The sequence below is a fragment of the Lagenorhynchus albirostris genome, chromosome 17, assembly GCF_949774975.1.
Source record: "Lagenorhynchus albirostris chromosome 17, mLagAlb1.1, whole genome shotgun sequence".
In the NCBI taxonomy this organism is placed as follows: Eukaryota; Metazoa; Chordata; class Mammalia; order Artiodactyla; family Delphinidae; genus Lagenorhynchus; species Lagenorhynchus albirostris.
The window spans coordinates 75062621-75087731 of record NC_083111.1 but is presented as its reverse complement, the minus strand read 5'-3'; the positions used below and the strand labels follow the sequence as shown (position 1 = coordinate 75087731).

The 25111-nt window shown below is 47.4% G+C and overlaps 1 protein-coding gene across 1 annotated transcript in view; it reads left to right on the top strand.

The window, feature by feature from the left end:
• The window catches only part of ZFAT (zinc finger and AT-hook domain containing), a 187258-nt gene that overhangs the window by 15112 nt on the left and 147035 nt on the right, over positions 1–25111 (top strand). Inside the window, exon 2 of the mRNA XM_060127706.1 lies at positions 17274–17450. Within this exon, the coding sequence (XP_059983689.1) occupies positions 17274–17450 (177 nt within the window). The remainder of the gene's footprint in view (positions 1–17273; positions 17451–25111) is intronic.

The window sequence follows — 25111 nt, the reverse complement described above, 5'->3', positions numbered from 1 at the left end:
GCTGCATGCTGCTAAAGTATTTCCACTCCTCTTGGGACGCTGCCAGCTCTTTTGAATTTAATAACTTAAGGGCAAGTGAACAACAAGAAAACAAAAACATAACTCCGAAAGAACTTGCCATCCTGTTCTTCTCATAAGGTAGGCAGGTTAATAGGGCCTTAATTTTGGCTCCTGAGCTCTCTTTCAAGTTAATCAATCCAAGTAAACGATGGTTGAAAAGCAGCGAAGGATGATGTATACTAATGAAGGAGAGGAAGGAAGAGTTGGTTTTACACTGTCACTTTTAAACAGAGGAAGTTAATAGTCTAGTAATGAGCATTTTGTCTTCTTACGGTTATTGATGAACGTTTAGGGCTATCTGTGATCGTCAGTTCCTCTAACACTGAGTGCCTACTGTGTCCCTAGCAGCAGCATCACTAAGAGGATGGATGACATTGGGCTGGGCGGGGCTCTGGCCGCAGGTAGTGAGTGCAGGTGGTATGGAAGGTGCTGGGGTGCAGAGCCCTGCTTCTCACGGAGGTGAGCACAGAGACCTGTACTGGGCCCTGGCTGCCCCCTGTGAGCTACCTCGCTCCACCTCTGTGGGACGTTTGGACCTCATAGGGTGATTGGGATTCGACGGGGTCATGGGTATGTCAAACAGTTATACCCGCCTCTCAAATTTAGTGCCTTTTCCAGAGACTCCAGGCTGGCAGCCGTTGGTATGTTTTGTTGGCTGGAGTATTTTTTTTTTTTAACTTTGTATTTTGAAATAATAGTAGATTCACAGGAAGTTTCAAAGATCGTGCAGAGAGGTCTTATATACCCTTTTCCAGGCTTACTCCAATGGTTATGTTTTTGGGAGGGGAGTAAAAAAACATATATAACATAAAATTTGCCATTTTAATGGCAAAATGTGCCATTTAATGTGCCATTCACATTGTCGTGCAGTCATCACCACCCTGCATCTCCAGAACTCTTTTTTTAAAAAAAATTAATTAAATTAATTAATTTATTTTTGGCTGTGTTGGGTCTTCGTTGCTGCGCGCGGGCTTTCTCTAGCTGTGGCGAGCGGGTCTACTCTTCATTGCGGTGCGCAGGCTTCTCATTGTGGTGGCTTCTCTTGTTGTGGAGCACAGGCTCTAGCACACAGGCTACAGTAGTTGTGGCAAGTAGGCTCAGTAGTTGTGGCTCGCGGGCTCTAGAGCGCAGGCTCAGTAGTTGTGGCGTGTGGGCTTCGTTGCTCCGCGGCATGTGGGATCTTCCCAGACCAGGGCTTGAACCCTTGTCCCCTGCATTGGCAGGCAGATTCTTAACCACTGCACCACCAGGGAAGCCCTTTCCAGAACTCTTTCATCATCCCAACCCAGTGGTTACATCTTGTGAAACTGTTGTGCAATATTAAAACCAAGAAATTAATGTTGGTACAATGGGCATGTATGGTACATTTTTACCACATGTGTAGATCTGTGTAAACACCCCTGCAATCAAGATGCCGAACTGTTTGTCGACATTTTATCAGTTTGAGTGAAGTGGAGAAACCTTGTGTCCCTTCATTTATTTATTTATTTACTTTTTGGCCTTGGGGTACAGCTTGCAGGATCTTAGTTCCCCGACCAGGGGTCGACCCTGGGCCCTCAGCAGCAAGAGCACTGAGTCCTAACCACTGGAGCACCAGGGAAGTCCCAGCCTTGTGTCCCTTTACCTCCCCTGTTTATAATTGTCATAAAAGTTTCTTCTGCAGACGTTGAGAACCACATCAGACAGAGTTATACTTTTTGTTTAATGGTCAAACGTAATTTAGGAAATCAACAGGAAAAAGGAAATCTGATGTATTTGCCCATATTTTTACACTTTCCTTTGTTCATTTTACCTTTCTTGATGTCGCAGGAGTCATTGTTTTAGCATTTTCCTTCTGTTTAGAGAACTTCCTTTGGTCATTCTTGTAGGTTGGGTCTGCTGGTGACAACTTCTCTTTCTTTTCCTTCATCTGGGAATGTCTTGGTTTCTCCTTCATTCCTGAAGGATGGTTTTGCTGGGTGTAGGATTATGGGTGGCCAGTTCTCTCCTTTTTGCACTTGAAAAATGTGCCACTTCCTTCTGGCCTCCACGTGTCTAAGGAGAAGTCTGCTGTCAATCGTATGGTTTTTCCACACAGGAAACTGGGTTTTTTGCTAATTTCAGGTTTCCTCTCTGTTTTTAGTTTTCAGAAGCTTGATTATAATGTGTCTTGTCATAGATTTCTCTGGGTTTACCCTGTTTGGACTTTGCTCACCTTCTTGACTTTGTGGCTCTATGTCTTTTGCCAACTTTGGGGAATTTTCAGCCACTATTTCTCTGAATACTTTCCCACCCCACTGTCCTTCTCCTTTCCTGGGACTCTAGTGACACAAATGTTAGACCTTTCTTTGGTTCCGGTCCCACAGGTCCTTGAGGCTGTCTTTGTTCTTTTTCAGTCTATTTTCTCTGTTATTCAGATTGTATGTTTTTTATTGTTCTATTTTCAAGGTCACTGATTCTTCTAGCAGGGGTGGGGATGGGCTGCAGTGTTGTCTGTGGGGTTTGAGTGTTGCAGGATGGCTATTGCCTAAAAGGTTTCTGTCTTGTGAGGCTGTCCCTTTCCTGGCCCGTTGGCCAGTGAGAGCAGGCTCTTGCTGGAGCTGTTGTTTCCTGTGCCTGTTGGTGCTTCTGCTTCTGAGTTCGAGCGGGTGAAGGGAAAGCCCCGGGCACTTACTGTCTCAGGTTGCAAGGTGGTTTGTTAGCTGCTCTGCCACCTTCTCTCCGACTTTCACAGTCTTATGTGTATTTTATCGGTGACGTCCAGGGTTTTTTGGTTGCACTTAGTGGGAAGAATAGGGAAAAGTATATCTGCTCCATCTTTCCAGAACTTTTTGCCACAATATATAGTTTTAAAGACTTTATTTTTTTTAGGGAAGTTTTAAGTTTTCAACAAAACTGAGAGGAAGGTACAGATCTCCCATATCCCCCCTGCCTACACGTATGCACAGCCTCCCCTGTTATCAACATCCCTACCAGGGTGGTGCATTTGTTACAGCTGGAGAACCTACACTGCCACATTGTCATCACCCGAAGCCCACAGTTTACGTTAGGGTTCACTCTTGCTGTTGTACATTCTGTGGGTTTGGGCAGATATGTAGTGACGTGTATCCATTATTATGGTATCATGCAGAATATTTTCACTACCCTAAAAATCCTGTGTGCTCTGCCTGTTCATCCCCTCCACCCCAAGTGTGGCCACCTTTTTACTGTCTTTTTACTGGAGATCTTTTTACTGTCTCCATAATTTTGCCTTTCCCAGAACGTCATATAGTTGGAATCATACAGTATGAAGCGTTTTCAGATTGGCTTCTTCCGCTTAGTAATATGCATTTCAGGCTCTTCCATGTCTTTTCATAGTTTGATAGCTCATTTTTTTTCTTTTAATTGAAGTATAGTTGCTGTACAGTATTATGTAAGTTTCAGGTGTACAATGTAGTGATCACAATTTTTAAAGGTTATACTCCATTTATAGTTATTATAAAATATTGTCCATATTCCTGGTGTTGTACAGTATATCCTTGGAGCTTATTTTATCCTTAATAGTTTGTACCTCCTACTCCCATACCCCTGTATTGCCCCTTCCCCCTTCCCAATAGCTCATTTCTTTTTAGTGCTGAATGACATTCCATTGTCTGGAGGTACCACAGTTTATCCATTTGCCTACTGAAGGACATCTTGGCTGCTTCCAAGCTTTGGCAGTTAGGACAAAGCTGCTATAAATATTTGTTTGTAGTTTTTGGTGTGGACACACATTTTCAACTCCTTTGGGTAAATACCCAGGAGCACGACTGCAGGATTCTATTGTGAAGTACGTTTAGTTTTATAAAAAACTATCAAACTGTCTTCCAAAGTGGCCGTGCCGTTTTGCATCCGCATGAGCAACGTAGGAGAGATGTGTAACCACATCCGTGTACGTTGGGAGCCTTTAGGCCACGCAGGCCGCCACATCCCTCCATGTCCCGTTATCTAACCCCTGACGGCTTCTGCCATTTCTGCCAGTTGCTTTCCCACGTGGAGGGCCTTGCCGTGTATGACCTGTCCCTGGGGCTACCTTCCCGCCACTTCCTTTTCTTACCCCCATAATGCCCTGCTGGGTTTTTGTCAGCTTTCATTTGGATGAAGCACGTTTCAGGGTGTGGCTGGGAGTCCGTGTCTCTGAGTAGGTCCCCGCAGCTTTCCTCCCTCCTCCTGGTCTCCGATGGTCTGGCCTGGCCTCGGGTAGATGCGAGGGCCCTCACGTGGGCCCTCGCTCTCTTGGTGCTTGGAAGGAGGAAGTTGGGATGTCGGGACCAGCTTACCTGTGCCATCTCCCTTCCCCAGAACCCTCTGATGCCTGTGTGTTTCCAGTGAATTTGGCTGCTGTGTTTGTGTCACGCCAGTGTCATTAAACCCAGACTGAAAAGCACCACAGGGCGGACTTCTGTCCTGGGCTACCTCTCCAGCCCTTTATACTGTGAGTGAAGGAGTCAGTGCCGGGCCCACGGGTACGCAGCCATTCAGGGACTGGGATCCCGGACCCTGCCCGCCCAGTCCCGGCTGTCCCCACGAGACCTCGCACACTTTGAGGCTACTTCTAACGTTGCTTCTGTCAGAAAACGATTTTGAGTTTCTGCTCGGGGTCCCTGAGACCCCCCAGGTCAGCGACACCAGATACCCCGTCCCTTCCTTATGTGTGGAGCTCAGCATTGGGGGGCGGTGGGAGGGAGGAGGGCCCAGGGCGTGGGGGGAGATGGGGCAGCGGGCAGCAGAGGCGTGTGCGTGGGGTGTCTCTGTCTCTTTCTGTTCCTGGACGCGCAGCAGAAGCTCTGTGCTCAATGACGCTGTTCTTCTCAGGGGGATGGGCAGGTGGTTGTCTCTGCTCCATGTGCTTCTGTGTTGCCTGTTACACAACGAGCGCGGATTCGCCCTGCGACTTCTGTAATAATTAATAATAATAATTTACAAGGTGGCTTAAGGGCCGAGAGACCTGGAATGCCTGGATCGCGTCCTGCTCTGGTCGTCCCACCCTTGAGTCCCCGCAGGAGATGCACTTACAAAGGACAACAGCAAAAAGGAAAGGACGCCCTTGATTGTGTGCTGGGCTGGACGTCCTGTGAGCGGCCGGAGCACACGACTTCAGCTCAAGGCTGGACTGACCTTCTCGCCTGTTTACTCAAGGGCCTGAGAATGGGGAGGGGCCCCTCAGGAGCAGGTCAGCTCCAGCCGACGTGTGGGCTGCCCGTTGCCAAAGGAGGAGGGGGGAGGGAGGCCTGGCCACGCCATGCCATGACCTGTCAGCTCCCGGTGGCCGTTCCTAGGGTCAGAGGGGCCCAACCGCACTCCCGGGACCCACAGGCCCTCCAGTTCATGACCTTCCTCTGGGAGGAGTGGTCAGAGGCCCTTGTTCGTCTCTGGTTCCTAGGCAGGGGTGAGCAGGTAGGGGGTCAGAGGTTGCAGACAGGACCTGGCTGTTCCTGGCTGGGAGTGTTTGCAAATCAGAATTCAGAAACAAGGACTTTATGCAGTTATTTTAAGATTTTTCCTTTTTAACAGTACAGAGTAGCTGATTAAAAACTGGCAAAAGTTCATGGAAATTAGATGCTCAGACCCCAAACCTCTGTGATTTTCCTTGTGCTGAACACGTCATTTTCCCTTTGAATCCTTTTGTTAAGGACGGGTACACAGTAATTGAACCTAAAGATGCATCCAAATTGTGGCATCTTCATCAGAATTTGCTGACAACATAATTATGATTATATTTCAGGGCATAAGATCCAGTTTTTTCATATTAGTCTACCATAAAAAAATGAAAAGAGCTGCTTTGTTGTTATTTTGGTAGGTTAACAATTCTTAATATTTGTGGGATGCGGCCTGATCTGACACTTTCCTTGCATGTTTTGGCATCTTGCTGATACACCGCTGTATGAACATATCTAAAGAGTGCACAGTTTCCCTCCTTGTCAGAGGCCCGGGGGCGGTTCGTAGAGGATGTTCCAGAGGGAACACTGCCGGGGCTTCTGAACAGGCCGCTCCTAGTACAAGACTGCACGGCTGGGAGCACAACTGGCCCCCACTGGCCCAGTGCGGGAGGCTCCTGTAGTCCTGCTGGCTGTTCCCTCCCAGCTGGGAGGGGCCGTGTTCCCTCCCAGCGCTGACCCCGGAAGGACCGAGTGGCCCATCGGAGACGCTGGGCCTGGCTCAGGTAAAGCTGGGCTCTGCCTCGAGGTCAGCCTCTCCGAACCCCAGTCCTGCCCCTGTTGCGTGGGGACGAGAGTCGTGGCGGGCCGGGAGGTGGGGGAGTGCGTGAGGTCATGTTGTGGGGTGTGGCCTGGAGCCCGAGTCAGGGCCGCTTTCACAGGCCATTCAGTGCCTCCTCCAGGAAGCCTTCCAGGCACTTTAGCCGAGGATCTCTGCCTTCCCTCTTCCCACCGTGTCTGTTGTTTGCAGCACCGGTCTTGGCTGGCTTGCACATTCCTTGAACGCCTTTCCTGGCTGGGCTGGGGGACGTGGCCTTGAGCAAGAGGCCGCCCTGCCTGAGCTGCTCAGCGCTCATCACTGACTCCTCTGTTTACCTGTTACCTCACTTCTCAGGAGGTCTAGCAACCTTCCTGAGTTTTAAAACTCATATAGGCTCATTGTGGAAAATCCATAAGTGCCTATGAAGAAGAGTCCGGCAGGCAGGATCTTGCTGTATTTCCTTTCAGCCTGGCCGTCTGTTCTTCCATCCATCTGCCCGTAAACCACGTCTCCCCATTGGGAACAAAGTCATGTACGTACCGAGTTGTGGTGTGTCCCACTCTGTAGAGTTGAACGTTTATTCTGAGCATTTTCCGTGTCACTCAGGTTCCTCGAAAATATGATTGTCAGCGGCTGCGTGGAGTTTCTCTGGGGGATGTGCCCTGACGTGCCCCCGCTGCAGAGCACGCGGGGGCTTCTGGAGCTTGACAGGGGCCTCCGTGCTGAGCATCTCTGCGCACAATCCTTGTCCGCCTTGTGGATGCTCCTGAAGACTGGATCTCGAGAAGTGGAACCGCTGCTCAGAAGACACGAGCGGGCGTCTTCGAGGGCTCCTGGCCCCTTCGCTGGTGGCAGAGCGTGTTCCTGTCAGCCATTCCGAGTGCGGGCCCCGCGGCGGGGCTGCTGAGCCGGGCTCCCCGGGACCCGCTGGGTCTGTGGTCTCAGTGCAGATGCCGGTCCCCCACGCTGTCTCCCTCGCATGCTCCTCTGTGACAGTTGTCCTTGCTCATGTGTGCTTGTCTCTGCCTGCACCTCGGGGACCCCAGGCCCAGCACTGGACGCACGGTGGGCATTCGGGAGATGTACTGATTGATGGCAGATGGCCAAGGCCAGGCGGCACTCCGGGCTGCTCAGGCCTCCAGGCTCTGTGGGACACGGGGCAGTAGGTTAGTTACAGCTGATGCCAACACTTGGTCACATGCAGATGCAAAAGTAGTTGTATTTGTTTGGTCTCCAGACAATGCCTGGTGTGCCTGGGAACTAAGGGACCCCTCACAGTAACCCTGTGGTCCCCGGCAGCGCTGCTCTGTTACGTGTCGCAGAATTCCCTTTCTCCTGAAAGCACAACGGGAATCAAGAATACGTCCTGGTCTGTAGGGAAATTGTTTCAGTAAAAACCCTAAGATGCCATTGTTCTGGGCGTGTCTGTTTCCCCTGTGGGCTGGTGGCCTCCTCTGTGCAGGACCTCATGCCTGAGTCATCTTTGCGTCCCTGGTGCCTGCACTGGGGCCCACCCTGTGGCCGCTGCTCTGTGGATGCCGAAATCACCAAGAAAGAACTTGATACGTGATTTGGGGATTATGCTCCGCTCTGTCATGATTTTCATTTCAGACTCAGTTGGCTACAGGGATAAGCGTTTTAGCTGTAACTTGGAGGCACTCAGCTCATGGTCTGTAGCCAAACAGAGTTCATGTCCACAGCAGGTGGCAGAGAGTCTGGGTTTGACCTGGGCAGGTTGCGTCTCCTCCCTGTCTCAGTATCCTCCGCTGTGGAACGGGGGTGACAGACCCCCTTTTGCCTAAATCATAGGGTCGTCATAGGATCAGCAGAGTGCACGTTGAAAACCACATGGCCTCTTATGAAGAAAAAAGCTATCACTTAATCTCTTCCTGTTTTGGAAGCATTTTGGGTTCCTTAGGAATCAAGCATTTCTTGGAAAAAAATAAAATATCGATTGACGGTATTCATGAGAGATTTTCATTGACGAAGCAATGTTCTGCTTTGTTAAATTTCTGTTTCATGTGCCATTTGGTGGGAAAGAATTCTCGTAGGTCATTATCTCACTTGCTTGTTCATGGACAAAACCCTTTCTCTGAAGGCAGAGAGGGCCTCATTTCTGCGACGGGGCCTCGCGGGCTCCATCCTCATTGTGGCGGCACCGTGTAGGTCCACTGCTTTGCCTCCTCGTCTCCTTTCTGGTCTTGCTGTAAAGAGGAGGAAAATGGGGTCGGGGAGATTGGGGGAGTGGCGATCAAGAGAGATTTTTGTTTGGTTTTGTGGTAAGATGGGAGCAGTCATGGCATGCAGAGGCCAGCAGAGTATAATTGCTTTACAATGGTGTGTTAGTTTCTGCTTTATAACAAAGTGAATCAGTTATACATATACATATGTTCCCATATCTCTTCCCTCTTACGTCTCCCACCCACCCACCCTCCCTATCCCACCCCTCCAGGCGGTCACAAAGCACCGAGCTGATCTCCCTGTGCTATGCGGCTGCTTCCCACTAGCTATCTACCTCACGTTTGGTAGTGTATATATGTCCATGCCTCTCTCTCGCTTTGTCACAGCTTACCCTTCCCCCTCCCCATATCCTCAAGTCCATTCTCTAGTAGGTCTGTGTCTTTATTCCTGTCTTATCCCTAGGTTCTTCATGACATTTTTTTTTCTTAAATTCCATATATATGTGTTAGCATACGGTATTTGTCTTTCTCTTTCTGACTTACTTCACTCTGTATGACAGACTCTAGGTCTATCCACCTCACTACAAATAGCTCAATTTCGTTTCTTTTTATGGCTGAGTAATATTCCATTGTATATATGTACCACATCTTCTTTATCGATTCATCCGATGATGGACACTTAGGTTGTTTCCATCTCCGGGCTATTGTAAATAGAGCTGCAATGAACATTTTGGTACATGACTCTTTTTGAATTATGGTTTTCTCAGGGTATATGCCCAGTAGTGGGATTGCTGGGTCATATGGTAGTTCTATTTGTAGTTTTTTTAAGGAACCTCCATACTGTTCTCCATAGTGGCTGTATCAATTTACATTCCCACCAACAGTGCAAGAGGGTTCCCTTTTCTCCACACCCTCTCCAGCATTTATTGTTTCTAGATTTTTTGATGATGGCCATTCTAACTGGTGTGAGATGATATCTCATTGTAGTTTTGATTTGCATTTCTCTAATGATTAATGAAGTTGAGCATTCTTTCATGTGTTTGTTGGCAGTCTGTATATCTTCTTTGGAGAAATGTTTATTTAGGTCTTCTGCCCATTTTTGGATTGGGTTGTTTGGTTTTTTGTTATTGAGCTGCATGAGCTGCTTATAAATTTTGGAAATTAATCCTTTGTCAGTTGCTTCATTTGCAAATATTTTCTTCCATCCTGAGGGTTGTCTTTTGGTCTTGTTTGTGGTTTCCTTTGCTGTGCAAAAGCTTTGAAGTTTCATTAGATCCCATTTGTTTATTTTTGTTTTTATTTCCATTTCTCTAGGAGGTGGGTCAAAAGGATCTTGCTGTGATTTATGTCATAGAGTGTTCTGCCTATGTTTTCCTCTAAGAGTTTGATAGCTTCTGGCCTTACATTTAGGTCTTTAATCCATTTTGAGCTTATTTTTGTGTATGGTGTTAGGGAGTGATCTAATCTCATACTTTTACATGTACCTGTGCAGTTTTCCCAGCACCACTTATTGAAGAGGCTGTCCTTTCTCCACTGTACATTCCTGCCTCCTTTATCAAAGATAAGGTGACCATATGTGCGTGGGTTTATCTCTGGGCTTTCTGTCCTGTTCCATTGATCTATCTTTCTGTTTTTGTGCCAGTACCATACTGTCTTGATTACTGTAGCTTTGTAGTATAGTCTGAAGTCAGGGAGCCTGATTCCTCCAGCTCCGTTTGTCGTTCTTAAGATTGCTTTGGCTATTCGGGGTCTTTTGTGTTTCCATACAAATTGTGAAGTTTTTTTTCTAGTTCTGTGAAAAATACCAGTGGTAGTTTGATAGGGATTGCATTGAATCTGTAGATTGCTTTGGGTAGTAGAGTCATTTTCACAATGTTGATTCTTCCAATCGAAGAACATGGTATATCTCTCCATCTATTTGTATCATCTTTAATTTCTTTCATCAGTGTCTTATAATTTTCTGCATACAGGTCTTTTGTCTCCTTAGGTAGGTTTATTCCTAGATATTTTATTCTTTTTGTTGCAGTGGTAAATGGGAGTGTTTTATTGATTTCACTTTCAGATTTTTCATCATTAGTGTATAGGAATGCCAGAGATTTCTGTGCATTAATTTTGTATCCTGCTACTTTACCAAATTCATTGATTAGCTCTAGTAGTTTTCTGGTAGCATCTTTAGGATTCTCTGTGTATAGTATCATGTCATCTGCAAACAGTGACAGCTTTACTTCTTCTTTTCCAATTTGGATTCCTTTTATTTCCTTTTCTTCTCTGATTGCTGTGGCTAAAACTTCCAAAACTATGTTGAATAAGAGTGGTGAGAGTGGGCAATCTTGTCTTGCTCCTGATCTTAGTGGAAGTGCTTTCAGTTTTTCACCATTGAGGACGATGTTGGCTGTGGGTTTGTCATATATGGCCTTTATTATGTTGAGGAAAGTTCCCTCTATGCCTACTTTCTGCAGGGTTTTTATCATAAATGGGTGTTGAATTTTGTCGAAAGCTTTCTCTGCATCTATTGAAATGATCATATGGTTTTTCTCCTTCAATTTGTTAATATGGTTTATCACACTGATTGTTTTGCGTATATTGAAGAATCCTTGCATTCCTGGAATAAACCCCACTTGATCATGGTGTATGATCCTTTTAATGTGCTGCTGGATTCTGTTTGCTAGTATTTTGTTGAGGATTTTTGCATCTATGTTCATCAGTTATATTGACCTGTAGTTTTCTTTCTTTGTGACATCCTTGTTGGGTTTTGGTATCAAGGTGATGGTGACCTCATAGAATGAGTTTGGGAGTGTTCCTCCCTCTGCTATATTTTGGAAGAGTTTGAGAAGGATAGGTGTTAGCTCTTCTCTAAATGTTTGATATTCGCCTGTGAAGCCATCTGGTCCTGGGCTTAGTTTCTGCTTTATAACAAAAAGCAGTTTGTTGGAAGATTTTTAATCACCATTTCAATTTCAGTGCTTGTGATTGGTCTGTTCATATTTTCTATTTCTTCCTGATTCAGTCTTGGCAGGTTGTGCATTTCTAAGAATTTGTCCATTTCTTCCAGGTTGTCCATTTTATTGGCATAGAGTTGCTTGTAGTAATCTCTCATGATCTTTTGTATTTCTGCAGTGTCAGTTGTTACTTCTCCTTTTTCATTTCTAATTCCATTGATTTGAGTCTTCTCCCTTTTTTTCTTGATGAGTCTGGCTAATGGTTTATCAATTTTATCTTCTCAAAGAACCACTTTTAGTTTTATTGATCTTTGCTATCGTTTCCTTCATTTCTTTTTCATTTATTTCTGATCTGATTTTTATGATTTCTTTCCTTCCGCTAACTTTGGGGTTTTTTTGTTCTTCTTTCTCTAATTCCTTTAAGTGCAAGGTTAGGCTGTTTATTCGAGATGTTTCCTGTTTCTTAAGGTAGGATTGTATTGCTATAAACTTCCCTCTTAGAACTGCTTTTGCTGCATCCCATAGATTTTGGATCGTCGTGTCTCCATTGTCATTTGTTTCTACGTATTTTTTATTTCCTCTTTGATTTCTTCAGTGATCACTTCGTTATTAAGTAGTGTATTGTTTAGCCTCCATGTGTTTGTATTTTTTACAGATCTTTTCCTGTAATTGATATCTCGTCTCATAGCGTTGTGGTCGGAAAAGATACTTGAAACAATTTCAATTTTCTTAAATTTACCAAGGCTTGACTTGTGACCCAAGATATGATCTATCCTGGAGAATGTTCCATGAGCACTTGAGAAAAATGTGTATTCTGTTGTTTTTGGATGGAATGTCCTATAAATATCAATTAAGTCCATCTTGTTTAATGTATCATTTAAAGCTTGTGTTTCCTTATTTATTTTCATTTTGGATGATCTGTCCATTGGTCAAAGTGGGGTGTTAAAGTCCCCTACTATGAATGTGTTACTGTCGATTTCCCCTTTTATGGCTGTTAGTATTTGCCTTATGTATTGTGGTGCTCCTATGTTGGGTGCATAAATATTTACAACTGTTATAGCTTCTTCTAGGATCGATCCCTTGATCATTATGAAGTGTCCTTGTCTCTTCTAATAGTCTTTATTTTAAAGTCTATTTTGTCTGATATGAGAATTGCTACTCCAGCTTTCTTTTGGTTTCCATTTGCATGAAATATCTTTTTCCATCCCCTTACTTTCAGTCTGTATGTGTCTCTAGGTCTAAAGTGGGTCTCTTGTAGACAGCAAATATATGGGTCTTGTTTTTGTATCCGTGCAGCCAATCTGTGTCTTTTGGTGGGAGCATTTAGTCCATTTATATTTAAGGTAATTATTGATATGTATATTCCTATTCCCATTTTGTTAATTGTTTTGGGTTCGTTATTGTAGGTCTTTTCCTTCTCTTGTGTTTCTTGCCTAGAGAAGTTGCTTTAGCAGTTGTTGTAAAGCTGGTTTGGTGGTGCTGAACTCTCTCAGCTTTTGCTTGTCTGTAAAGGTTTTAATTTCTCCATCAAATCTGAATGAGATCCTTGCTGGGTAGAGTAATCTTGGTTGCAGGTTTTTCTCCTTCATCACTTTAAATATGTCCTGCCAGTCCCTTCTGGCTTGCAGAGTTTCTGCTGAAAGATCAGCTGTTAACCTTATGGGGATTCCCTTGTGTGTTATTTGTTGTTTTTCCCTTGCTGCTTTTAATATGTTTTCTTTGTACTTAATTTTTGACAGTTTGATTAATATGTGTCTTGGCGTATTTCTCCTTGGATTTATCCTGTATGGGACTCTCTGTGCTTCCTGGACTTGATTAACTATTTCCTTTCCCATATTAGGGAAGGTTTCAACTATAATCTCTTCAAATATTTTCTCAGTCCCTTTTTCTCTTCTTCTTCTGGAACCCCTATAATTCGAATGTTGGTGCATTTAATGTTGTCCCAGAGGTCTCTGAGACTGTCCCCGGTTCTTTTCATTCTTTATTCTGCTCTGCAGTAGTTATTTCCACTATTTTATCTTCCAGGTCACTCATCCGTTCTTCTGCCTCAGCTATTCTGCTATTGATCCCATCTAGAGTATTTTTCATTTCATTTATTGTGTTGTTCATCATTGTTTGTTTCATCTTTAGTTCTTCTAGGTCCTTGTTAAAGTTTCTTGCATTTTGTCCATTCTATTTCCAAAATTTTGGATCATCTTTACTATCATTATTCTGAATTCTTTTTCAGGTAGACTGCCTATTTCCTCTTCATTTGTTAGGTCTGGTGGGTTTTTATCTTGCTCCTTCATCTGCTGTTTTTCTGTTTTCTCATTTTGCTTATCTTACTGTATTTGTGGTCTCCTTTTTGCAGGCTTCAGGTTCGTAGTTCCCGTTGTTTTTGGTGTCTGTCCCCAGTGGCTAAGGTTGGATCAGTGGGTTGTGTAGGCTTCCTGGTGGAGGGGACTAGTGCCTGTGTTCTGGTGGATAAGGCTGGATCTTGTCTTTCTGGTGGGCAGGTCCACATCTGGTGGTGTGTTTTGGGGTGTCTGTGGACTTACTATGATTTTAGGCAGCCTCTCTGCTAATGGGTGGGGTTGTGTTCCTGTTTTGCTAGTTGTTTGGCATAGGATGTCCAGCACTGTAGCTTGCTGGTCGTTGAGTGAAGCTGGGTGCTGGTGTTGAGATGGAGATCTCTGGGAGATTTTCGCCGTTTGATATTATGTGGAGCTGGGAGGTCTCTTGTTGACCAGTGTCCTGAAGTTGGCTCTCCCACCTCAGAGGCACAGCACTGACTCCTGACTGCAGCACCAAGAACCTTTCATCCACACGGCTCCTTAATTTGGGATGATTGGTTGTCTATTCAGGTATTCCACAGATGCAGGGTATATCAAGTTGATTGTGGAGCTTTAATCCGCTGCTCCTGAGGCTGCTGGGACAGATTTCCCTTTCTCTTTGTTCGAACAGCTCCCGGGGCTCAGCTTTGCATCTGGCCCCGCCTCTGCATGTAGGTCGCCGGAGGGCGCCTGTCCTTTGCTCAGACAGGACGGGGTTAAAGGAGCAGCTGACTTGGGGGCTCTGGGTCACTCAGGCCGGGGGGGGGGGGCAGGGAGGAGCACGGAGTGCGGGGCGGGGCTGCGGCGGCAGAGGCCGGCGTGACGTTGCACGAGCCTGAGGCGCGCAGTGCCTTCTCCCGGAAGTTGTCCCTGGATCCCGGGACCCTGGCAGTGGCGGGCTGCACAGGCTCCCGGAAGGGAGCTGTGGAGAGTGACCTGTGCTCGCACACAGCCTTCTTGGTGGCGGCGGCAGCGGCCTTAGCCTCTCATGCCCGTCTCTGGGGTCCGCGCTTTTAGCCGCGGCTCACACCCGTCTCTGGAGCTCCTTTAAGCAGCGCTCTGAATCCCCTCCCCTTGCGCACCAGGAAACAAAGAGGGAAGAAAAAATCGCTTGCCTTTTCGGCAGCTCCAGACTTTTCCCCGGACTCCCTCCCGGCTAGCCGTGGCGCACTAACCCCTGCAGGCTGTGTTCACGCCGCCAACCCCAGTCCTCTCCCTGCGCTCCCACCGAAGCCCGAGCCTCAGCTCCCAGCCCCGCCCGCCCCGGCGGGTGAGCAGAGAAGCCTCTCGGGCTGGTGAGTGCCGGTCGGCCATGATCCTCTGTGCGGGAATCTCCCCGCTTTGCCCTCCGCACCCCTGTTGCTGTGCTCTCCTCCGCGGCTCCAAAGCTTACCCCCTCCGCCACCCGCAGTCTCCGTCCGCGAAGGGGCTTCTGGTGTGTGGAAACTTTTCCTCCCTCACGGCTCCCTCCCACTGGTGCAGGGCCCGTCCCTATCCTTTTGTCTCTGTTTATTCTTTTTTCTTTTGCCCTACGCAGGTACGTGGGGAGTTTCTTGCCTTTTGGGAGGTCTGAGGTCTTCCGCCAGCGTTCAGTAGGTGTTCTGTAGGAGTTGTTCCACGTGCAGATGTATTTCTGGTGTATCTGTGGGGAGGAAGGTGATCTCCGCGTCTTACTCTTCCGCCATCTTCCCGGAAGCCCCCCTCTTCTGAATAACTAGGCTTTAAAATGCTTAGGCCCTGGATTCTACCTCAGCAAGTTTCTGCCTAAAACTGAAGTGGATTTAGGCCCTAACCGGCTTCTGAATAACTAGGCTTTGAATGCTTGGGCCTTGAATTGTACCTTTGCCACATTCTGACTAAAACTGAAGAGAAGCAGAGTTTCGAGAACATGTCATTGAGGCGGTGGGAGAGGCTGGGGTTTGGAGCACATGGGACACGGCGTAGCCCTTTTTTTTTTTTTTTTTTTTTTTTGCGGTATGCGGGCCTCTCACTGTTGTGGCCTCTCCCGTTGCGGAGCACAGGCTCCGGACGCGCAGGCTCAGCGGCCATGGCTCACGGGCCCAGCCGCTCCGCGGCACGTGGGATCCTGCCGGACCGGGGCATGAACCCGCGTCCCCTGCATCGGCAGGCGGACTCTCAACCACTGCGCCACCAGGGAAGCCCCGGCGTTGCCCTGTGTCCTGTGCCTTCCCGGGTGAGGGCCGGCCGAGCAGTCTTCCAGGTGTAGGCGCTCGGGGTGCGTTGTAAAAGTGAGAAAGCATCAGCAGCGTTTCCGTGCTGGTCTGCTTTCTCTCACCTCCACGAGCTGCTGGAACGTGTTAGACATTCTGCCTGCCCCGGGGTGAACCACGCCGCATTCAGCCCCCTTCTGTGCCGCTGCTGGGCCCTCTCTCCTCCCGGCAGGAGCGGCAGGTGGGCGGCTGCTCCAGGAGGCTCTGGCACCGCCTTCTGGCCGCTTCGGTGAAATGGGAAGCCAGTCGGCAGCTGGCTGTGAGCACGGGGCCGAGGAGGGAGGAAGAGGCGCGATAGACTTGTTCGCCATTGGCAGAGTCGGTGGCCTCGACGCCTTGCACGAGGCCGTGTTAACAGCCCCCGTGAGGCTGGCGGTGGTGCGTGTCGGGAGCCCGGCAGCGTGGGGTGGATTTTCAGCGGTTACAGCGGCCGGGCGAGAGCACTGAGTAGGTGGAGACTTGCACTGACTCAGGGCGTGGCTTACTGAGCCTCTTGGGTTCCCGCTGCAGAGGAGACTTGTTACCTGCATGTCCTGTTCAGTGTTGCAACCGAGAGATCATTACTACCTCTCCGAGTTCATCCAGCTTTACAGCATTTAGGGTCTGGAGTTGGAAATTGAACCTTCAAAGCCATCATACCAATTCTTCCTTTCAGTGTAAATGTGGGAAAACAATCTAGCTTTTGTTATTGGATCCTAAATTTAATATTCCTATATGTGCCTGTAATTATTTTATTGGACTCAAAAATGAGTTGCTTTCCCCATATGTCTTCCAGCCTAGTATAATGGGATGAATCATAATGGACTGTTAATAAATATTTGTGAACGGTGGTAATGCTTTAAATAGGAATCAAATGGCTTAAGCAAGCAACAGCTTCCCATTCTCCTTGTTCTTAGTTCCTGTGCCCGCCAGTGAAAGGTGCTTGGCTCTTAAGAAGTGCTGTTTTGATCATTTTTTCCTTGCACCTAATTTGAGTGAGTCTCACTAGAATACTTCATTGTTGTCAGTGTGGTTCATTCATTTGAAGGTTGCATTAATTTTCAAGTTCCATATTCATTTCTTACTTTGCTATGTGAATCCCGAACCTAGGCTCTTGAGTGGATTAGCGTAACAGGGAGGTCCCGGTCCAGAAGGACTGAGGTTTTGGAATATTGAAGAAAGAATTTTCTGGCAACTGGGGCCACCTGAAGTTAGAAGTGAGCTGCCTGGCCGTGCAGCGTCCACCAGAGGGACACACCTGTTGGTGCCTGGCGATTGCTCAGAAGAGCAACCTTCAGTATTTTTCTTTGGCATTTGGATGTAGTCACTGTTTTGGTGAAGATGAAATAACATATTTTGCTTTCTTTTTCCTTACAGAAAACCCAGCCATCTTCATGTGTAAATGTTGTAACCTTTTCTCACCAAGTCAATCGGAACTCCTCTCCCACGTTTCTGAGAAGCACGCAGAAGAGGGGGTTAATGTGGATGAGATCATCATTCCCCTGAGGCCTCTGAGTACCCCTGAACCCACCAACCCAGGCAAAACCGGAGATGGTAAGGGGGCTGGGGTGCTGGGCGAGGGCGGCACCCCACGGTGTGCCTGAGGGCGATGATGATGCTTATTTGCTCTCAAATACTTTGATTCTCAGTTTCTGTCTGGTGGGCATAGGGTCTTATAAAAATCCAAATCTCCAACCGGAGGTCACAATAATTTCCATTTGTAGATCTGCTCAAGTAAGATTGTGTGTTTGAATTCCCTGTACCCAGGCTCTGTAGGTGCTTCTCCAATGCCTGGTTGGTAGATGGAGGGATGAATGAGTGAATGAATGAATGAATAAACGAAAGGAATTGACACCATCCAGCCAGGTAAAAAGCACGAGCTTATTGTCAGACAAGCGTGTTTAACCCAGCGCCAGCACCTGCTACTGCATTACCTGAAGCAAATGATGTTACTCCTCTGAGCCTCACTTTGCTCATCTGAAAAATGAAGACAAATCTGCCTGTCGCAAGGGGGTCTGTGAGGATGAAGTCAAAGATATGGTGACAGCACCAAGGATGATGCCTGGAACAAAGAAGATGAAAGGGAATCTGTTATGATAACATACATCATGAATGAATAAGGATATATAATCTTCGAAACAGCACAGCTGGACTGCTCATGTGTACCTGCAACAGGGATTCCCATTGCAGAGCTTTGATTCGCAGAATCCTTCAGGTTCAGTCAGTGTCAGAAGTGAGACACATCTTGTTTGCAGTGTCCAGACACTTCCTACTGAATGGCATCAGATGCAGCAGGTGGATGGATTAGAGAAACCATCCAGGCACTGTAATTAGGTCCCCGCAGACGAAGAAAATATATAGTATAGGAGGAGCAGCTGAAAACCAGAGTCAGAAAAAGTCCCCACAAAACTATTTTCATACGATGAGAGATGATGGCCAGTCTCCTGTGCAGAAGCTCGATCTGTGGCAGTAAACGTCCCATCGCAGGATTCGTTAGTCACACTAATAATCCAATTGCTGTTTCTTGGGAATATTTAGACTGGCATTTCTGAAGAGGCTGGCTTACTGATCATCTGTCTGACACCGTTAACAAGGAGAGATTCCAGACACAAAATGTTTTGTTTGAGTCCCTCTGGCCGTTCCCAGGGTACTCAGAGAAACATGCCTGACAGAAGATTGAGTTGTTAAGAAGTTAGGAGAAATTCTACTTGTTACTGTTAGTGGCATAAGGTGAAAACTCTCCATTCCCAACATCTCGGCGCTCACGGGAGTTTCCTCCATCTCCTGGCTGCTCCTCCAATTGTTGGGCTGCATCCTGCAGGCCTCCAGGGCCTGTGCTTGCCCAGCTTCAAGGCCGAAGAAAGAGCCCAGAGTCAGCAACAGAGGCATCAGGGGTTTAATGGGTGGGGGAGCTTACAGGTCTGAAGCAAAGTCCGGGAGGGACACCCCACCGTGTGCGGGGCGTGGAGGGCAGGACATGGGGCAGTCTTTGCTCCTGGGGGAAGGGGAGGTTACCAGGTACAGGGGAATTGATGTCAGCTGGGCTCATTAGTTAGGAGGGAAACCAGTCGAGGGGCACGCCCCTCACCACCCCTTTGATAAGCTATCACTAGCTGGGGCCTGGGGCAAGACGGAGGAAGGGCAGTCATGTGAGTAGGGTGTAGGTGAAGCAGGCCCTGACCGGGCAGGGGATGGACAGAACAAAAGAACAGCCATCTGAGGGGCCTGGCCATACCCTCCACCCTGCGTACCCTGCACGACCCTTACAGTCTTGGTCCACTCATCTTCCTTGATATCCCTGGGGTCAGGTATGTAGGGGACACTGCAACCAGACACCACAGTACAATACGGCCAAAGTATCATGAGTAAGATACCTAGAACTGTATGCTCAGAGCAGTCATTTGCCACGATGTGGGCACATTTTGGAGCCAAGTGCGTACAAGGTCAATGGAGAGGGAGTCAATGGCAGCAGTGCCCTGTCCAGTTATAAGGAAGGTAAGGCCATGTCTGGTTTTCACAAACCCAGAGCCACCCCATGGGGAGGGGAAGGCCCGGCTCTAAGGGGAACATTCTGGTGGCCTAGCCAGGAGTCAGCAGTCACAGTACAGGTCTGCCACCCATGTTATGTTGGGTGCAGTGAGGGGTGGACCCATTAGGTCTTTCTAACCAAAAAGCAGTTAATCCCACTAGCTGGACTTGTGTGTCCAGAAGCCAGCCTATTCCACTCCACCCAGCGTAGCCCAGGGAGGGGCTCGTAGGCGGTCAGTTGTACAGTGACGCTTGCCGACGGGGGTCCTTCTGAGGTACTGGCACGTGGGACCAGAGGAGGTGAGTCGTCTTCCCCCATGGCCGGTAGTCCCCACATAGTCGCGTGAGCCAGGTCGAGTTTTCATGGAAGCCTGGGGGAGGGTGGCAGTGGCATCTCGCTGGACACTCAGCAACTAGACTCATTTCCTCCGCTCAGGCTAGGGACGCAATGTGAGACATCTAGCAGGCACAACGCAGGGGAGATCATGACAGTTTAGCACAATACGAGCAGTAACCACATCTGAGATACAGTTCAGAAAACTCTCCAGTAATAGGAGAACGTGTCTAAAATCGTATATACAATGGCCACCTAGTTTTACCTTGGATGTCTGAACCGTTTTGGCTTTCCAGTGCATTCCCTTCCTCAATGGCCAAAGCAGATGTACAATGCCTGTCTGAAAGGCCAAAAGACAGGCTGCTCTGGTTAGTAAAGTTTAAGTTAAACCATGTATAAGCCGGAATGACTTCCCCATACTGCAGTATGTGCAGATTTTTCCATCATTTCCCCTTTTGATTGCACATCTTCCAGTAGAAAGCACTGATGATCAAAACATTTGTCCCAAGATGCTGGGGTGCTTTCTCCTACCCCAGGTTCAGATCATGTGGGTGCTAGGCCTCCTGTATATTCACCTAGTCATTCACATTGGGGGAAAACTAATCAGATCTCGTGAACAGGCTCAGGTATGTTAATGGGGGAAACACTTTATAGGTTATACATTTTATTACTTATACCCAATTGTCACACAGGCATTGTACATGTGCTTTTAGCAGCAGACTTAAAGCAAGCAGTGTCGTACTTCATGAGTGATTATACTCTGTGACAGTTTCACTAGATCATTTTCTTTCAATCCAGAACATCAGGGCAAAAGTATGGCTAACACAATAACTTTCATAAATACAGACCTCAATTAACAGAACTAGAATTTAACATCCACTGAAACATAATACTGTTCTCTCTAAAATTACCCTCATCTCCACCAAACTCAGCCAATCAAAATTAATTTGTTGGCAGTATAAGTCTAGTCAGTTGACCACATAGGCTCCTCCAAACTGGCTGAGGGGGAACTCCTCAGGAGGCTCAGACTGAATTCCCAAAAGGCCTCTCAGGGCCAGGAAAACAGTGCCAAAGGCCTGCCATCAGGCTCTGCCTCGATGGATTTCTCGGTCCCTAAAACATTGAGATTCCTGTACATGCCGGGAGACGGTCTTTCCCATTCATCTGATAAGGCTGCTCAGAACCCTAGAGTTCCCAATTTCTGGAGGGACGAAGCAGAGAGAAAAGAAAAATGTTTCAATTCTACCCACAGGTGTAATTTACCCAGTTGCTGTAAGTTATAACCAGCTTGAGGGGAAGGGTTTCCCTCTATCTGCAGAACAGATCAAACCAGGAACATTCCAGACAAAACCCATAAAAATTATAACCATATTGACCAGTTCACTCAGTAACCAATCTTTCTGTTAACTTTTAATGAAGCCATCGGGTTTTCCATTAGGATTCTTTAATTTCTTACCCAGTTCAGCAGTATATTCTAAAGTTTATCAGAGACCTGTTATTGTCAAAATGTGCTTAACTGTGAATCTTCTTGAAGATGAAGCACTTTTGCAAAAGCATCAGAGTAAAACAGTAACTGTTTATAAAAGATGAAAGACTTAAAAAGTCATGGTTAAACACCTGATTACAATGTAATCGATAAATTTGGTTACAATAACTAGAATTATGACTGATTATAATTTTATCCCTTGAAAACCATAACCTCTGGCAAAAACCAATAAGCAAGTCATTCTGCATTTCCTGATTGGAAAATTTAATGCTTTAGTCTTCCTCTCCTAAGCAGGCATAGGTAGATAAGCTTAGACCCACCCAGCAATTAATGTTCTAATATTTTATCCTATTTGAAATGACCCATGAATTTTCTTCTTTTAACTTAGTTTCCAAGTTACCGAAATCTGGAGAGACTATTTTAGATAGACATTCCCAAAACATAATTATTTCTATAGAGTTTACCTAGAGGCTCTTTTTTCTCCTTTACTCTTAGAGATCACAAAAGATGAAAGTTCCCAGGAGCCTAGGTAGATCATTTACTTCTCAAAGGCACAGGAGGAATACCAGTTCCTTCTAGAGAGCTAGCTTAACCAATTACAAAAGGCTCACTTAGATACAATAGCAGAGCCATTAGAGGGCACTGTTCTCCAGATCTCTCGGCAGCCCTCGCTCAGCAAGGACAGCCACCCTGGGATTTCCCCGCAACTTCGGAGCCCACGTGTTAGTGGACACCTGCCCCGAGATTACCCCCGCAGCTTTCGGGCCCCGCATGCTAGTGGACGGCCTCCGCAGCTTTCCATTCCCGACATTTCGGCGCTCACGGGAGTCTCCTCCAGTTGTTGGGCTGCATCCTGCAGGCCTCCAGGGCCTGTGCTTGCCCAGCTTCAAGGCCGAAGAAAGAGCCCAGAGTCAGCAACAGAGGCATCAGGGGTTTAATGGGTGGGGGAGCTTACAGGTCTGAAGCAAAGTCCGGGAGGGACACCCCACTGTGTGAGGGGCGTGGAGGGCAGGACATGTTGGTAGCCCTCGTCCCCGGGGGGAAGGGGAGATTACCAGTTACAGGGAAATTGATGTCAGCTGGGCTCATTAGTTAGGAGGGAAACCAGTCGAGGGGCACGCCCCTCACTGCCCCTTTGACAAGCTATCACTAGCTGGGGCCTGGGTCAAGTACACAGGAAGGTCAGTCGTGTGAGTAGGGTGCAGGTGAAGCAGCCCTGGTCAGGCAGGGGATGGACAGAGAGCAAGAGTACAGCCATCTTGAGTGGCCTGACCGTGCGGTGCTCTTGTGGTGCTCTTGGTATGATCAGGTTCTTACCTTTGAACTTCTTTTAAAAGTTATTTTCCTTTATTAACTCATTTACTTTTCACTTAAATTCTTCCTGAATACATTTTCTTTGGGTGTGTGTGTGCGTGTATATACTGGAAGATTAGTTGCCTGTGTAATTTAATTTTAAAAAGTATTTCTTAAGACTTTAATTAGACTTAGACTGTTAATATGAGAAAATTTCTTCAAAAGTCTTTCATTAAGAACCCCAAGTCCTTCCTCTCCTCTTTGTCCAAGTCTATAAAGTTTGAGATTTCCAGAATCTTAGTTTCTCTCTAATGATTTCCATTCAGGTTTAACCTTCACAGTTCATTTCAAGTTGAGAGATGCTTGAAATGGTTTAATTAAACCTTTAACTGAGTAGTAATTGATTTATTATTTTGGCCTCCTGTTATAACATGAAGGTTCCTAAATCCTCTGGTTTATTTTATAGCCTTTTAATCTCTTCTGCTCGTGTTGGCAAAGGTCTGCAGAAGAGCCTTTTATTTTTCTCCCTTCTTGCTAATCAAATCTCTGGCTCTGGTCCAAGGAAAAAATTCCTTAACGGACCAAGTTCATTCTCCCTCTTGTATGTATGTATGAGTGTGTAAAAGAGAATGTGTGCATGTGTATCTGTGAGTGTGTGTTAGTGATGGGTGAGTGCATGTGTGAGTGGGTGAGTGTGTGTGATGGGTGAGTGTGCGCTGGGTGAGTGTGTGTGTGTACACACTTGTTCATTCTGATGGAGGCGGGGACACTGGGCTTACCTGAGCAGGAATTTATGTGGGTCTGCTGAGAGCCGGGTTTTGGTTCTTCCATCATCTTCCTCTTTCATACTTCTAATAGGAACTGTTCGTTTCTCCTTTTACTCTCTCCCTTCTCTCCCCTTCCCCTTCCCTCCTTCTTAATTTATTCCTTAATTGCACCTGCTGTATGCCTGGGTGCTGTGCTAGGTGCTGGGAGCACAGAGCAGGCCCAGGCACTGTCCTGCTGGTGCTGCCTCCTGGCTGGTGGGTGGCATTTGGATAAAGAGGCGGTTTCAGTGCAGTGGGGAAGGTGCTTCTCTGGGATTAGGTTTGGGCTGCTAAAGAGGGGGGACACGTGGTCTAGTTGGAGGGTGAAAGGAGGCTTCCCAGGGGAGGTTGGCGTCTAAGTTTAAATCTGTGTTGTCTCTTCTGGGCACTTACCACGAGTAAAGTCACTCTGAGTGTGTAGGCATCTTGGACTCGCTGTCCCAGGAGCCTCCGAGCCCCGAGCCCTCTCGTCTGCTCTGGCAGGCAGCCTGGGGGCAGCGGGCTCCGATGGACTCAGGTTTCAGCGCTGGGGCTTTCATGGGATGCTGCGGCTGCGCTGGCGCACCTGCTGCTTTTGTGGGGATTACAGAAAGGTGTCTCCATCCTGGGCTGATGAGTTAGCAGTGGGTGTTCTTTCTGGGTGACCGAGGATAGAGTGCTCAGGGCTGACGCAGGCAGTGCAGGGCGCTCCGCCTGCTGGTGGAGCCTGACCTGGGACAGGGACAGGGCTGGGGACAGGCCCCCGCCTGCCCTCTGTGGCCCTCACGCAGGGGTCAGCTTGCACCACAGCCACGGAGGGGCTGCTGGTGGCTTAGGCAAGTGGCTTTTGTTATCTGTTAAAGGGGGATAAGATATTAGCCTTTTTAAAAACGGATTCTGAGACAAATGCATGTTAGTACCTAACGTCTTAGAACCTGGTGTGTGCACGGTGCCCTTCTAGCCCTCCCACCCCCTGTGTATCCATCGGCTGTTCAGGTCGGGAGTTGGGTCACACTGAAGCTTGTGGCTGGGTGAACTATCATCGTTTTCCCGCAGAACTCAGAGTAGAGGTCAAAATGTGCTATTTCTATGCTCCGATATTAACCTAACTGGCGTGGATGTGAGGTTCACGGACTGAGGCAAACAGATCTGGGTTCAAATCCTAGCTTGGCTACTTCTGGGTCTTGGGGCAGACTGATTCATTTTCTTTTTTTTTTTTTCTCAGTTTTTTTTAAAATAATTAATTTATTTTTGTCTGCATTAGGTCTTCGTTGCTGTGAGCAGGCTTTCTCTAGTTGCGGCGAGCGGGGCTACTCTTTGTTGCGGTGCACGGGCTTCTCATTGCGGTGGCTTCTCTTGTTGCAGAGCATGGGCTCTAGGTGCGCGGGCTCAGTCGTTGTGGCACGTGGCTCAGTAGTTGTGGCTCACGGGCTCTAGAGCACAGGCTCAGTAGTTGTGGCGCACGGGCTTAGTTGCTCCACGGCATGTGGGATCTTCCTGGACCAGGGCTGGAACTCACATCCCCTGCCTTGGCAGGCGGATTCTTAACCACTGCGCCACCAGGGAAGCCCTGATTAATTTTCTTAAGCCTCAGTGTCCTCTGTAGAATGGGAAATCCTCAGGGATTTGCTGGGCAATGCACGTGAAGGGTTTAGCATGTGCCTGAGGTGTATGTGCCTAGTGATTATTAATTGTTGCTGTTATTTATGTGGCATTTCCACGTGATCGCTGCTAAACCACAGGGAGCAGTCTTGGGGTGCCCTCTGCCTCCCTGGAGCCTTGCATTATA